We start from the raw sequence: 12,154 nt of genomic DNA on the forward strand, positions 1-12,154 counted from the left end.
GAAATAAATAAATAAATAAAATGAAATAATAAAATGCTGGGAACTACATATCATTCATGAGTTACCCCCATTCACCCAATGATCCAACAATATCTCACAGGTCCAGCCTTGATATCTATTTACTATCGTATACCTAGCATTCCCTCTCACTGATTCTCTATGTATATATGTACCAGTCCAGCCGGGAGACGCAGGGGACAATAAGGAGCCACCAACTTTACACAGCCCAAAATACCCGCACTGACAACCGTTCCACATGGTTCGACCATGCCCCAAACCGTGCTCGACCCCAGACGGCGATTGTATCGCCAATCTGCAAATTACGCACTTGACTGCCATCGAGCGTGGCTCGTCCTCGACCTTGGTTATGCTGGATTTCTTCCGCTTCCGCTGAATCGGCGCTGATGTTGTCAAGATGATGCCAGGCGATATGATAATGCTGGGTTCCGCTCGCCGCCGCTCGATTCGCTTGGAGTTTGTGGGAGCTGGGCAGGAGAAGAGGATGATCTTGCCCAAACCGGACCCCGTTCGCATCTCGCTCGGGAATAGATGAATTTCCAGACGTTGGCAAATTCTCGAAGGGGACAACTTCGGTGTCAAACCAAGTATAAGATCCGTCAAACGTGCCATGCCCGCTGTTAACAAAGCCCTGGTCATGCGAGGCGATGGAGAAGACAATCTTCCGACAAGGATGAATAGTCCGGTGAGGGAGAACTTTAGGCGAGTCACTGCCCAATGTCTACGAGATGTCAGCGATCAAAGTTAGTGGAGAGATATGCCAGGTGAAGAGTTCTGGAGAGTATGCAGTATACATTTTCATCATAGCACAGTGGTGCTGTCCTGACCAACACCTGATCTTTGTCCTGGTGAATAATTCTCTTTTGATCCAAGGTAGCCTCGATGGAGGGCCAATATTCAGCCGCATCCACGATCAAATCGACAATCTCAACGGGTAACCCTTCAGGGATTATCTTCCATCGCAGCAGATACCGAACTTTAAGCACATCGTAGAGTTCGGGGTAGAAGATCTCCGAGTCAGTCGGTCCATGGTTGTCGTCAGCGGTGCTATTTTGGTTGCCCATATTAGATTGGGGCTCGGGCTCGTCGTTAGAGGAATTCGACTGTCTGCGTCTGAGCCCACGGAAGCGTGGAACCATGGGGAGCATCATCTAGAAAGCAAGTGGGTCTAGACCTCGTGTTAGGAATGGTGCGATAATGAAGAGTATATCGTAAAGGGTGACAAAATTAAAGTCACTGGGAAAGCACGTTCTAGATAAATTATCTATCCTTATCAGCGAAAGGACTGGACGGCTGGTTTGATGATTGCTCTAGGTAATGATCCACCTTCTAGGCGCCGAGCTGAAAGTGAAGAGTTCCACACAGCCTCGATTAAGTCAAGCTGAAGACAATAACGAAAGATGGGTCAAAGTACAAGTCCACTGACTCAAGCCGTACATACAGATTCGACACAGTCCTTTTATGGCTCTTGCGCTCACTCAGACACGCTACCTTCCTGTGTATTTACACCCCGCGTCGGGTGGGGGAATCTGGGCTGAGTGGTGATCGATCGACAGCTGTACAATGACCCGTCCTGTGAGATCATATGACCCTACTGTCAACAGACAAGCGAGAAAGATCAATTATGGTAAAGCACAGTAGTTAATACAAGATGAAGTAGTTGTTCTTAAGTATTAGTACCTGGTACTAGAAAAGTAGTAGGTAGTTGCCTTCTTTGACCGATTGGGTTTAGCCCAAAAGCCCATGACTGGATGACTGGATGACGTCAGAACCCTGGGCTGCACGGCCGGACACATTTATACTACATACTAGTGAGGCTTCAGGCACTACACTATCCTCTGCTTAATCATTACAGGTATAGTACCGTAGGTCTTTATTTAAGGTTCATTTCTTTTGTAAAATACATATATGAGGGACAGAACATGTAATCTACTTCATACTCTCAGTCTATTCAGTCTTCCTCTTTTTCCCTCCCGCTGCCTTGTACGCGGCGGCTCGTTTGCTACTGCGGTTTTTCGGCTTGCCTTTGCTGCCACGACTCTTCGTCTTCACGCGAATACGCGATGACCCATCATCTGTCGCCCGGTGGCCTTCAAACACCAACGAGTTGTTGGAAATAGATTTCGTTGCATCTGCCCTGACCTTGGCCGCACCCGCTCTGCCGAAAAGCTTACCAGCTCGACCTTGAAGCGTCTTGTCCGCCTCCCGTAGCGATTTGCCTTGAGTGCTACCGCCGGCTTCACGTTTCTTCGGCTGTTTCTTGGCTCGCATGACACGTAGCTTCCGGGGGAGCATAGGCGGATACTGCTTTCCATCCAGCAGAAGGGCCTCCTCCACACAATTCTGATCGTAGAATTGGACATAGGCAAACCCTTTCGAAACACGGGTGACACTGTCGCGAACGACCCGAACGGACTCGACATTGCCTCGGCGGATAGTCTGGTCTTTGGGTTTGCTGGTGTGGGCATTAAAGGTCCGCCAAAGTCCTTCTTCAACATCGGCAGGAGCCTTCTTCTTCTTCGGCTTTTCCTCATCATCGGCATTGCCTTCCTGGTCCACGAAGTTGAGATTGCCAACGAAAACGCACCGTTTATTATCGACCGGGGCGGGATGTGCGACGCTATCAACACGTACGTGTCTATCCAAGACGACAGTCCCGTTCAGGGCAGCAGGAGCCTTCCGAGCGGCCTGGACAGTACTATAAACGATATAGGCGTTGGTACTAGGAGTGGTTTCATCCAGAACCTCGCGCTTTGCAAAGGCAGCACGCTTCGGGATCTTTCCACCACTCGCGAAGGCTGTAGAACGGAAACGTATCGATTCCACTTTGTGCGGTCCTGTAGATTCAGGGAGTGTAGAAAGAAACGACTCAAAATGTTTCAAAAGGGTTTTCTTGGCAGACTTGGACTTGATGGCCTCATTGGAGACATTGCTTAGGAACACCGTGCGATTGGACTTGTCAATATTAGACGACTGAGCGTCGCCAGTCAGAGTTTCGTGTTTGGGAATCGCAATCTCTCCATCTTCGTCGGAACTTTCATCCTCATCCTCACCGTCGGGTTTGTCGGTAGATGTTGCTTCGTCCTCTTCTTCACCCTCGGCTTTTTGCCGCTTTGCTTTTTCCGCACGGCGCTTCTGTTCTTCCTTCTGTTCTTCTTTCGCTATGCGACGCATGTAAGATTCTTCGAGATCTTCTCCCGCAGTCCTCTTTCGTTTCCGACTGGGGGGCTCTGAAGCTGCCTGAGCAGGGTCATCACCAGCGTCGCTCGAGGCTTCAGATACTTCCTGCATAACCTGATCTTCATCTTCGGGCTCCGACACATCTTCACTGGTATCGTCACCTGCGGCAGGTTTTTCAACGGTGCTGCTAGTTGTGGGCAACGACGGTGCTTTTACTGGGCCCGACTAAAATATGTGACAGACATTAGCCAAGTTTTCAACAATCGAAAGCAACCCACTTACACTCGTCTCAAACAAGGACGCCAATGTTGGGTCAACTGCGGCACTTCCAGCTATGAAAGGAAGAGATGTCTCTGCCTTTTCGGTCTGCGGAGCGTTTTCCGACTGAGATTTTGATTTCTTTCCCATCGTGAAATTAACTGTGAGAGTGTCCCGCCTCTCAAGATATACGGCTTGTTTCTAGCTAAAGAAAAAAAAAATTAGAAAAAGAGGGAGTGTAATGGCGGGGAGCGTATTTTCTTTCTGTTGCTGTCCGTACTCCGCATAACTTTTTTTTTCTGTTTTACTCTTTTTGGATCTTGGCAACGGAAGCTGATATATCACGTGAAGAATCTGATAAATCGTGGTAGTTCCTCACTCGGGCAATTATAAATTATTTTTTGAAAAAATCAACCTTACCAGCCACTTTGCTCACATCTGTCAGTGTGTTACTGATCATGTGGAACTTTTACTTGCTTCTTTTTTCTGTTTTGATTCCCTACTAGTCGGTTGGCATGTCGCGGCGCATGAGATAGCCAGAAGCATATCATCATACCCCCAAAGGCGGTGAGTAATGATCCGAGTGAAGGAAAAGCGAAAAGACGGGCAGAAAAGGACCGGACGATACGGGCGGCATACGGCAGCGTGACGCTCTCTCAGTCTCTCGCTCCCTCGCTCTCGGTCATGATCAATCATTCTTTCTCCCTCCACCAGCAGCAGCCACTTTTCTCTGCGCTAACGCTCTGGTGGCTCCCATACTCAATCGTTGTCATAATCGCTCGCTAGGGAATTGCTACTTTTTTCTTCAAAACCTCGACATTAACCCACCTTTCTTCTATGCCGTTCATTCTCCCGCAGCGCTTTACTGTCGTATTGCCCGCTTCGTGAAGTCGACCTCCACCTCCCTCCTCTTCGTCGTCCTTCGCCCTCCCCCCACCAAGTGCTGGTTTGCGCCGATCCTGCAGTATATTATATCCTTGGTGACATACATACAACATTATCTGGTTATATTGGCGAGAACCTGTGGCCTTGAACCTCCTTCTGCAACTGCGGTCTTAGGGAATCGTGCTCGGTCGCGGCAGCTGGGGTTACCACAGGTTTCGCGATTGGCGCATTATTGAACGGTACGTTTGTTGCTGGCCTACAACCTCATCGATGGCTTGATCTATCCTCGATGCGATGTCATTCTGGTTGTTGGCATACTGTGGAAACCGAATATTACTGTTGCTCTGGCGCACTTCCCTGCGCTCAAAGCCGGGAACGAATGATTGCCCATGAGTCTGGGGTGTGTGATCAAATCTCCGCACCGCCTTCAGACACTCTGCCCTCAACATACTTTTTCCCATTCTCCTTCCTGTTGATTTTGGTCATTCATGTTGATGTAGTGTGAACGGTTTCCTTGGCATATCTATAATGCATTTTCCGAGTCTTTCTAACATTTTCTCTTCGATCCATTTAGCTCTTGGTCCGACTGCACCCTCTTGACCGCCGGCCTCCTCCCCACAAGCATACTGAAAATCAACTTCCGTGGACCTCTCCTTTTACCTGTCTCCTTTCAACTTCTGAAGCCACTGCAGTCTGTGCACCACCCTCCATAACTAATGGAGGTGGCCGAAAGCAGAGAATCCGCCTCGGTCGGTCCGCCCGCCGGGGCAGAGTCCACCATCACCAATGGCGAACACCACCTTCTCCTTGCCGACGCGCTTATAGATGATGATGATGACGGTCGATCTAGTAGTCTAAGTGAAATTGACGATGTCTCCGAGAATATGGCGTTCGATCTTGAGTCGCCTAAGCCTGAGAAGGCCATGACGGAGAACGATTCAGAGGCGGAAACCGAGCGCATTGAAGATTCTCCGAATAATATTCGTTTGAGAAGAGACATTGTTGTGAGCGCAACTAATCATGGTCCAAGTCCCAGCAAGCTAGCTCAGTCAACGACATACGATGAAGTTGAAGACGAGGAGCATGTGCCAGACGATTCGCCCAGCAAGCCCCGCTCAAAAAATAATCAGATACCTGACCTTGGTGAAGAGACGCCAGGGCTTGACGACTCAGCACTTTCAGAAGGCATCGGAAAGAAACGTAAACGGCACGGCTCTGCTGATGAGCTGGGCACCGAACTTGACGAAGAGGACGAGCCTCCTCAGAAACGCCGCGGCTCTCTCAAAAGCGAATTGAGTGATCCTCCCGCGGAGGATATTGTGCTGACACCTGAGCCCATTGAGGAGGACCCCATCGAGGAATCTTCCAAACCCAACGAAGAAGATACCCCAATCGATGATATTCCCGAGTCCGACTTGCCAGCGGCTCCTGCGAAGGGAAGAAAGAGTAGGAAAGGCAAGCGAAAGGGGCGGAAAGCGAGAGATGTCGATGAGGATGCAGACATGGCTCTCGAAGCCGGCGCGGAAGGCGGTGGGGATGATACACTTGGGGATGAGGAGGCTGCTGAACGCGAAGAAGCAGATGATGGTGAGGCAGCCGCCAAACTTGAAGAAGAATGTAAGTTACTATGTCCTCCACAACTATGTCACTTTCTACTTCGTGCTAATGTTCGAGTGTAGCAGCAAAACGGGTATCTGCGATGGAATCGCTGGCAGTTTTAGAGCGGGAGTTCGCCGCCCTGCGAGACAAGTAAGGATCCCTGCGTCTCTTGGTCAGACATGCATTGGTTACTGACTAAGCCAATAGGATCTATGATGAACGAGTCTCTAAGCTTAATCGCGAACTCGAAATGCTCAATGGGCCGAACCCCACACATCCCGAATTTCTGCGGCAGTTGGAGTGTATACAGCGGTATCGGGACGCCAAGATCAAATACGAGCATACACTGTATCAGTATAGAATCAAGGCCCTGTTGAACAAGAGCCTGGCCGAGCGTGCACAAGCGCATAGTACGTACTTCCAGCGGGTCCGGGACGTTCGTGAAAAGCACTCGAGTGCCATCAGCAAGCAGTTCTATGCCATTCAACATGATCGCTTCAAGACGGATGAAGTTAGTCCGCAACATTATATTCCGTTTCCCACACGCCGTTCGCAACAGATTGCCAACCAGACTGCCTACAATCAAGAAGTATCCATTCTGGCTGGTGTTGCAAAGTATGTCGGTTTCCCAGCCGCACCTTCATTGTCTGCTGCACGGCCGGCTGAGCTTGAAGAGGACATGGAAAAGATGGGCGTAAGTTTGTTCTGGGGACTCTTCAATCATTATGCTCTAATGCTGACCTAATTTGCGGGCAGATCTCCATTGAAACGAGAGTCCCTGTCTCCCACCACCATCACTCAACGTTACCGCGAGGCGCCATGTCGTCTATGTCGTCGAACGTCTTCCGCGCCGCGGCAGAGGAAGCGTTCTTAGAACAGACCCCTTGGGCCAACCCACAGCATCCAATCCATCATCAACAGCAGATTCCGCCAAGGCCCCAGAGTCGGGTATTTGAGAACCCGCGAGCCCCGGCTTACACTACACCAGCAGCCCAAAAACGAGTTGTGGACATTCATGCTCCCAACGGGTCGGCGTCCACCATTGCCGAAAATTCTTCGGCAAACAACACACCCTATGATCACGAGCAGCCCACCCAGGGTCTCGGGCCGTATGGGAATCCCGAATACGACGCAGACCGACGATCCGGGTTCCGATCATTAAGCTCCTCCCCGCTAGATGTACGGAAACCCCATCCGTCGTATAACACCCTCGACAACCGATCACCGCCGCACCGGAATGCCGGTTACTCACCGCCTCCTGCCCGATTAGGGCTTTTCCAGTCGAAACGTGACTCATCACCACCGCTGCCCTCCTCCAAACCAGCAAATTCCATACATCATCACGGGTCAGCTGGAGTCCTGGGCGGCTCCGGTTCGAACCAAATGACAGCCCGTTAGAACCCAAAACACCCAAAAGACCTCACCACGATAACCCCCATCCTCTCTACCCCACCTCATAACGTCTCACTTATTGTCTCCATAACGGTTTGGATAGTGTATAGGGTTCCACACGGTGTTGTAGAGTTGCGCTATTATTCTTTTTTCTTATAATGTATGTACGGGTTAGCATGTATGACTGGAATCGAAACACGGACGAGATCAACTTACAGTACCCCTTTCGCTTATTTATCTTTTTGCTTTGGTCTTGGCGCATTGTGAATATGGGATTAAATGGTTGCATTGCTTCGGCTTGCCTATGTGTTATGTTACCTTTGTATTTGCACAATACCTACCTATCTAACTAACTATACATGCCTCTATGATACACATATTGGCCTTGAGCCTTGTTGATTCTACTTCATTTGAGTGCTTGTTCCTCGGATATGCATAAGGATATAAGGGTTAAAATATAATTGACTAGAATCATGACCATACACTCTCAACATGACTATGCAACACTACCACATAATCTAATAGAACCTGGCTAGATATCCATATAGCATCCAAGGTATGACACACGGTTAAATAAGCAATCTATCGGGATGAATGGTAGTCCTAAATGGCGAAAGAAAACACAGAACCAGACAACCTATACTAGATTGATATTCAGTACATGGATGGAACCATAGCAGGTGCATTGCATTTCCGCTGTAAGTATGCCCAATCATTTAGTAAAGCGATGACTAATTGCTATCTGTGTATGCGAAACAGAATTGGATCTCTGCCCAAACTAGACGTGACATCATCTATCAATCCTAATAAAAGTACGGTCAAGACTTCTCGCTCGCTTCGGTTTATTTTCAATTGTAATTTGACAGGCCTTTGGGTGTAGGGATGCCGGGGGACGAGGTATTGACGGTTTGGATTATGTTTGTGACTATGGTTTCTGGGCGGGTGTGTTGGCTGGGATTTGGTGCCTAAGCACCGTTTGCGACGGGAGTGTTGTTCTCTGATTCAACTGTACGGCTCACCAAGGTAGATTGTTGTTCGGGCTGTGCTTGCTGTACGGCTGTGCTCTGCGGACGCCATCTGGCTAGAACTTTACCAGCGGCGGGTCGTGATTCCTCGTCTAGGGTTAAAAAGTTAGCGGAGGTACACCCATGGGGAATGGTGTCATTAGCTTACATGTCTGGTAAACATCCTCTACGGCATTGAGACACATTTCTCGCGCCGGGGGCCGGAACATAATCAAATACCTAATCAATGTCAGTTCATATAGTTCTCAGAGTCTATTGATAGACGAAGTACGCACAGTAAGGATTGGATGCAGAGATTCACTCTCTCGGGGTCTTTTGCGAGACTGGCTACCCGTTTTGTGATGGGAATAGTTACTTCTGGAATCTCGCTGAGGAACCGGATAAAGATCTTGGTGTCCCGAGAATCCAAATATGGCAAAAATCCGTCCAGAAGCCGCAGTGACCACTGGTCGTAGTGTAATGGCACCGACGATTCCTCATCTTCCTCGGCTCGTTGGGACGCGGTAAATTTCATTTGAATTCGGTCATTGTACCATTCCTCGTTCAGCCACATGATTCCAACATTTACTCGGCCCCTGAAATCTTCGAGTATATATCGATACAATGTTTCGCGTATAGAATCAGATATTGTCGATCTCTTCGACGACGGGTCTTGATCGTTCTTCTTGTTGTCTACCTCTAATCCAGCAGGCGCCCGCGTCGCGAGTCGGGTGAGCAACGTTACCCAGGCGTCCCGATCAAAGGTGCTGCCAGCCAGCCTCGAGAAACCTAGGTGTTGCTGGCCCTTTCCTTTTCCTGTATTTGGTGCCACACCGCTCGATGCCAGCATGTCAAACACTCGCCCCACGGCGCTTCGGCCAATCTCTGCCGCCTCGTTTTCCGATAGCGGGGGAGGTTGCGGGAGCACAAACGGACCGAGTGACACTAGATCGGGCTGAAGATCGACCGGTTCAGCCGACAGCGCATCTTCCTGCTCTGCCGCCGGTTCGGCAACGTCCATAGGTTGGTATTCGGGCTCATAGTCATCGTCTTCTTCTTCACCTGTTGCCGGTGGAGGCTGCGCAGCTTGTTGCTTCTGGAGTGTCTGATACCGCATTCGTACACCCTATTTTGAGATTAGGACTGGTCCTCTCTCCGATATAAAATGTTTCCAACTTACATCAACGGCCTGCTGCAGGACAGACTGGTCTACCCGAGCTAAAACAGGAACCACAATCTTGACTAGAAGGTCAACCGGTAGCTGCTTCACATCAAAGGAGGAAAGCCCAGTGTCGTCGGTTAACGTATAGAGCTGCGAATAACTGACAGGGCCCGGAGGAAGCGGCGACACCTTGATCAGTGGAGGAGATTCGGCGTCCAGTTTTGCCCGCTTGGAATTGTCCAAACCATCCGTTGGCTCGATCGGCAGGCCACGCTTTTTCGAGCTATCGTCAACGGTTTCTATGCGCGACTGCATCAAGCGCTCTATATGCTGCTGCATTTTGCTTGCGAGGGGATGACTGGGGTTTCTAGACTGCCCATCAGCTTCTTACTCCCAACTTGGAACGACCCATCCTTCTCACCTCTTCATTATATTGATCATCAAGGCCCTAGCTGTACGCTCCATCGACTTGACGCCAACACGAACCGCAGGCGTCACCGGGGTGCGTGCTTGTCTTGCGGGAACAAAGCTTAGAATCGCATTGATAATCTTGTTACCGATGGACTGTCGGGTTCGAATCAGGATCGCTAGGCTGTTCAACGTCGCATTCACTAGGAGGGGGTCGCTAACGATGAAGGGTCCATTAGTGGGACGTGGCACAATTAACTCGGAGACGGTATCATTCGTACCTTGCATCTTCCTGAAAGACGGATAGCAATCTATCCAAGAGGCCCGACGCCTCGGCTTCTAGATATGGTAGGGAGAGGAGGGAATGATTTCTAGGAACAATGGCCAAGGACGTTTCATTTTGCTCCGGCCGCTGAGAGTCATCAGCAGTCTTTCCTTTTTGAACAGCAAGTAATTCTTTCTTTCCTGTACGTACTCTAGGGTCCGTTAGACCGTGGGTCTGGACTTGAACCACCCGCTGTACAAACTTGATACAGCATACTTTGACCGAAAATGGGGACGTATCCCATCTCCGGAGTATATCATCCTTAATAGCGGTCATATTCTCCCAAACTGTGGAGTCTTCAGGGTGGTTGATGCTGCAATTATCAAGAGTGTCAGTTCCCACAGGTCCCCAGTGACTGGCTTAATTTGGTTCCCTGCGCACTTCTACGAGACCTCTCCCCGGGGCGAAACAAAAGGGAGAGCGGTGGTCACCTACATATGCCTAAACACCAGGGGATATAAACTGGCCGCAGCTTCCACTATATGTTTCAAAGTCACAGTATCCTTTTCCGGCAACTCCAACGTCTCTCGTAGTGTCTGCAATGCAGTCGCAGCTAGCTGCTCCTTCTGAGCCGGAGCCAGCGCCGGGCTGGAGAAGGTCTCCGCTAAGAATTCTGCGCCCCATCGTCGTAATTCCAATCGCGATCGCGCACCAATTATAGGAAGAACACCATTCACAATCTGTGGGTAGAATGCGGAATCACCCAGAACGAGAGTTCGGGCAGCGTTGAGCTGGGCGATCTGGTCGACAAGATTACCAGTCGACTGAGCCATGACGGCTCTATTCAACCGGCCAGGAGGAAGATTAAAGAGAGGTCTCGGCGGTTAAGCGAATCTTCTACGATAAATAAAATCTATAGTACCACGAAAATGGACAGAAGGGTTCGGGTTGAATGACGCGACGAGCAGCCTGGCCACGATACCGCCGGGCCGGAAAACAGGATCACCGGTGGATATGGTGCGTCAATGCCGGAGTCGAAAGGTCGGTTCCGGGATGAGGAGCGACAGGAAAGAATAGTGCAGTAGATAACGATTGTTGAGAGGGGAGTTGGACAATTCGGGAGATTTCAAGATGACGCCGATGGACTCGATTGGGGAAGTAAAGTCACCTGCAGCGGGCCGGCAATTCGGCCGATCATTTGTTAATAAATTAATCCCATGGCCTTAAGACAACAACAACAACAACAAGGGAATTCAATATACTTCGGAGTACTCATATAAATTAAAAAAAAAAAAAAAAAATAGTACTCATATAAATTAAAAAAAAAAAAAAAAAATTGAGATAAATAAATAAATAAAAATAAAAAATTGCTTCAAGTTTCACCAGCCCATATATACATCAGTCTTTGTCTTTGTCTTTGTCTTTGAAAATAAAAGTAATGGAGCTGTGTGATACAGGTCATACTGTAAAGTTGCCAGGCCATTGACTCTTTCCCGAATTTATATACTATTCGTATATATTAAAGACCCCAGATTTCGCAAGCATTACCATTCTGCTGTCAAGTAAGCCACCAAGATGATGACGTGCAAGACAGACACTATCTACCACTAGTTTATCTCTGGCCTAAGGCTTGTAGTTAATATATGGTAGTCTCGCCTGTATACAATGAAAGTAGCTTGGATTGCCTGGGCTACGATTGATCACGAGGTATGTACCTCTATCATATATCAACAAACACATATCATAATTGAATCTATAGAATGGTAAGCTTTACGAAGCTGAAAGAAAAAGTATTCTCTAAGTCTGCTGGAGAGCCAAAGAGTCATTTACTCCATGGGACCTCACGTTTCGTTTCGCATAGCAATCACGGTGGTGAAAGAAGCTAGGACTTTACTCGTTCCCATACAAACAACGAGATCTTGCATATCCTTGAGTTTATCTTACCTATTATGTATCTGATCAGTAGCTGAATGATGTAAAATC

General features: G+C 48.9%; 4 protein-coding genes across 4 annotated transcripts; 1 reads left to right on the top strand and 3 right to left on the bottom strand.

Moving 5' to 3' along the window:
* Positions 1-4: 4 nt before the first annotated feature.
* On the bottom strand, positions 5-1,482 carry BDV27DRAFT_123046 (uncharacterized protein). The gene is made up of 2 exons (XM_032065777.1): positions 813-1,482; positions 5-739 (listed from the first exon to the last, which is right to left on the bottom strand). Exons 1-2 carry the CDS (start codon positions 1,167-1,169, stop codon positions 218-220), a joined length of 879 nt encoding a protein of 292 aa, XP_031931056.1. The 5' UTR covers positions 1,170-1,482; the 3' UTR covers positions 5-217.
* Positions 1,483-1,922: 440 nt separating this feature from the next.
* nop12 (rRNA-processing protein NOP12) lies at positions 1,923-3,905 on the bottom strand. The gene is made up of 3 exons (XM_032076989.1): positions 3,836-3,905; positions 3,481-3,661; positions 1,923-3,423 (listed from the first exon to the last, which is right to left on the bottom strand). The coding sequence occupies exons 2-3, from the start codon at positions 3,604-3,606 to the stop codon at positions 1,966-1,968; spliced, it is 1,584 nt and encodes a 527-aa protein (XP_031931057.1). The 5' UTR covers positions 3,607-3,661; positions 3,836-3,905; the 3' UTR covers positions 1,923-1,965.
* Positions 3,906-4,923: 1,018 nt separating this feature from the next.
* BDV27DRAFT_57738 (uncharacterized protein) lies at positions 4,924-7,373 on the top strand. The gene is made up of 4 exons (XM_032076990.1): positions 4,924-5,958; positions 6,021-6,090; positions 6,148-6,634; positions 6,697-7,373. The coding sequence occupies exons 1-4, from the start codon at positions 5,058-5,060 to the stop codon at positions 7,336-7,338; spliced, it is 2,100 nt and encodes a 699-aa protein (XP_031931058.1). The 5' UTR covers positions 4,924-5,057; the 3' UTR covers positions 7,339-7,373.
* Positions 7,374-7,811: 438 nt separating this feature from the next.
* BDV27DRAFT_123052 (RNA-processing protein PTA1) lies at positions 7,812-11,267 on the bottom strand. Its single transcript, XM_032065778.1, has 8 exons — positions 10,667-11,267; positions 10,382-10,544; positions 10,188-10,318; positions 9,920-10,123; positions 9,517-9,865; positions 8,633-9,462; positions 8,506-8,576; positions 7,812-8,449 (listed from the first exon to the last, which is right to left on the bottom strand). The coding sequence occupies exons 1-8, from the start codon at positions 11,002-11,004 to the stop codon at positions 8,298-8,300; spliced, it is 2,238 nt and encodes a 745-aa protein (XP_031931059.1). The 5' UTR covers positions 11,005-11,267; the 3' UTR covers positions 7,812-8,297.
* Positions 11,268-12,154: the final 887 nt, after the last annotated feature.

The sequence above is a fragment of the Aspergillus caelatus genome (genome assembly GCF_009193585.1).
Source record: "Aspergillus caelatus strain CBS 763.97 unplaced genomic scaffold BDV27scaffold_28, whole genome shotgun sequence".
Classification (NCBI taxonomy): domain Eukaryota; kingdom Fungi; phylum Ascomycota; class Eurotiomycetes; order Eurotiales; family Aspergillaceae; genus Aspergillus; species Aspergillus caelatus.

What these genes read in the sequence shown, in the direction of transcription:
- BDV27DRAFT_123052 (XM_032065778.1), bottom strand. Translation starts at nt 11,004, where the DNA reads ATGGCTCAGTCGACTGGTAATCTTGTCGACCAGATCGCCCAGCTCAAC. An exon ending in GTCTTTCAGGAAGATGCAAG is followed by an intron (nt 10,124 to 10,187) that starts GTACGAATGATA and finishes CTTCATCGTTAG; the next exon opens with CGACCCCCTCCTAGTGAATG. An exon ending in ATGATCAATATAATGAAGAG is followed by an intron (nt 9,866 to 9,919) that starts GTGAGAAGGATG and finishes TGGGCAGTCTAG; the next exon opens with AAACCCCAGTCATCCCCTCG.
- nop12 (XM_032076989.1), bottom strand. Translation starts at nt 3,606, where the DNA reads ATGGGAAAGAAATCAAAATCTCAGTCGGAAAACGCTCCGCAGACCGAA. An exon ending in CGTCCTTGTTTGAGACGAGT is followed by an intron (nt 3,424 to 3,480) that starts GTAAGTGGGTTG and finishes CACATATTTTAG; the next exon opens with TCGGGCCCAGTAAAAGCACC.
- BDV27DRAFT_123046 (XM_032065777.1), bottom strand. Translation starts at nt 1,169, where the DNA reads ATGATGCTCCCCATGGTTCCACGCTTCCGTGGGCTCAGACGCAGACAG. An exon ending in CACTGTGCTATGATGAAAAT is followed by an intron (nt 740 to 812) that starts GTATACTGCATA and finishes GACATCTCGTAG; the next exon opens with ACATTGGGCAGTGACTCGCC.
- BDV27DRAFT_57738 (XM_032076990.1), top strand. Translation starts at nt 5,058, where the DNA reads ATGGAGGTGGCCGAAAGCAGAGAATCCGCCTCGGTCGGTCCGCCCGCC. An exon ending in CGCCAAACTTGAAGAAGAAT is followed by an intron (nt 5,959 to 6,020) that starts GTAAGTTACTAT and finishes GTTCGAGTGTAG; the next exon opens with CAGCAAAACGGGTATCTGCG. An exon ending in TTCGCCGCCCTGCGAGACAA is followed by an intron (nt 6,091 to 6,147) that starts GTAAGGATCCCT and finishes CTAAGCCAATAG; the next exon opens with GATCTATGATGAACGAGTCT.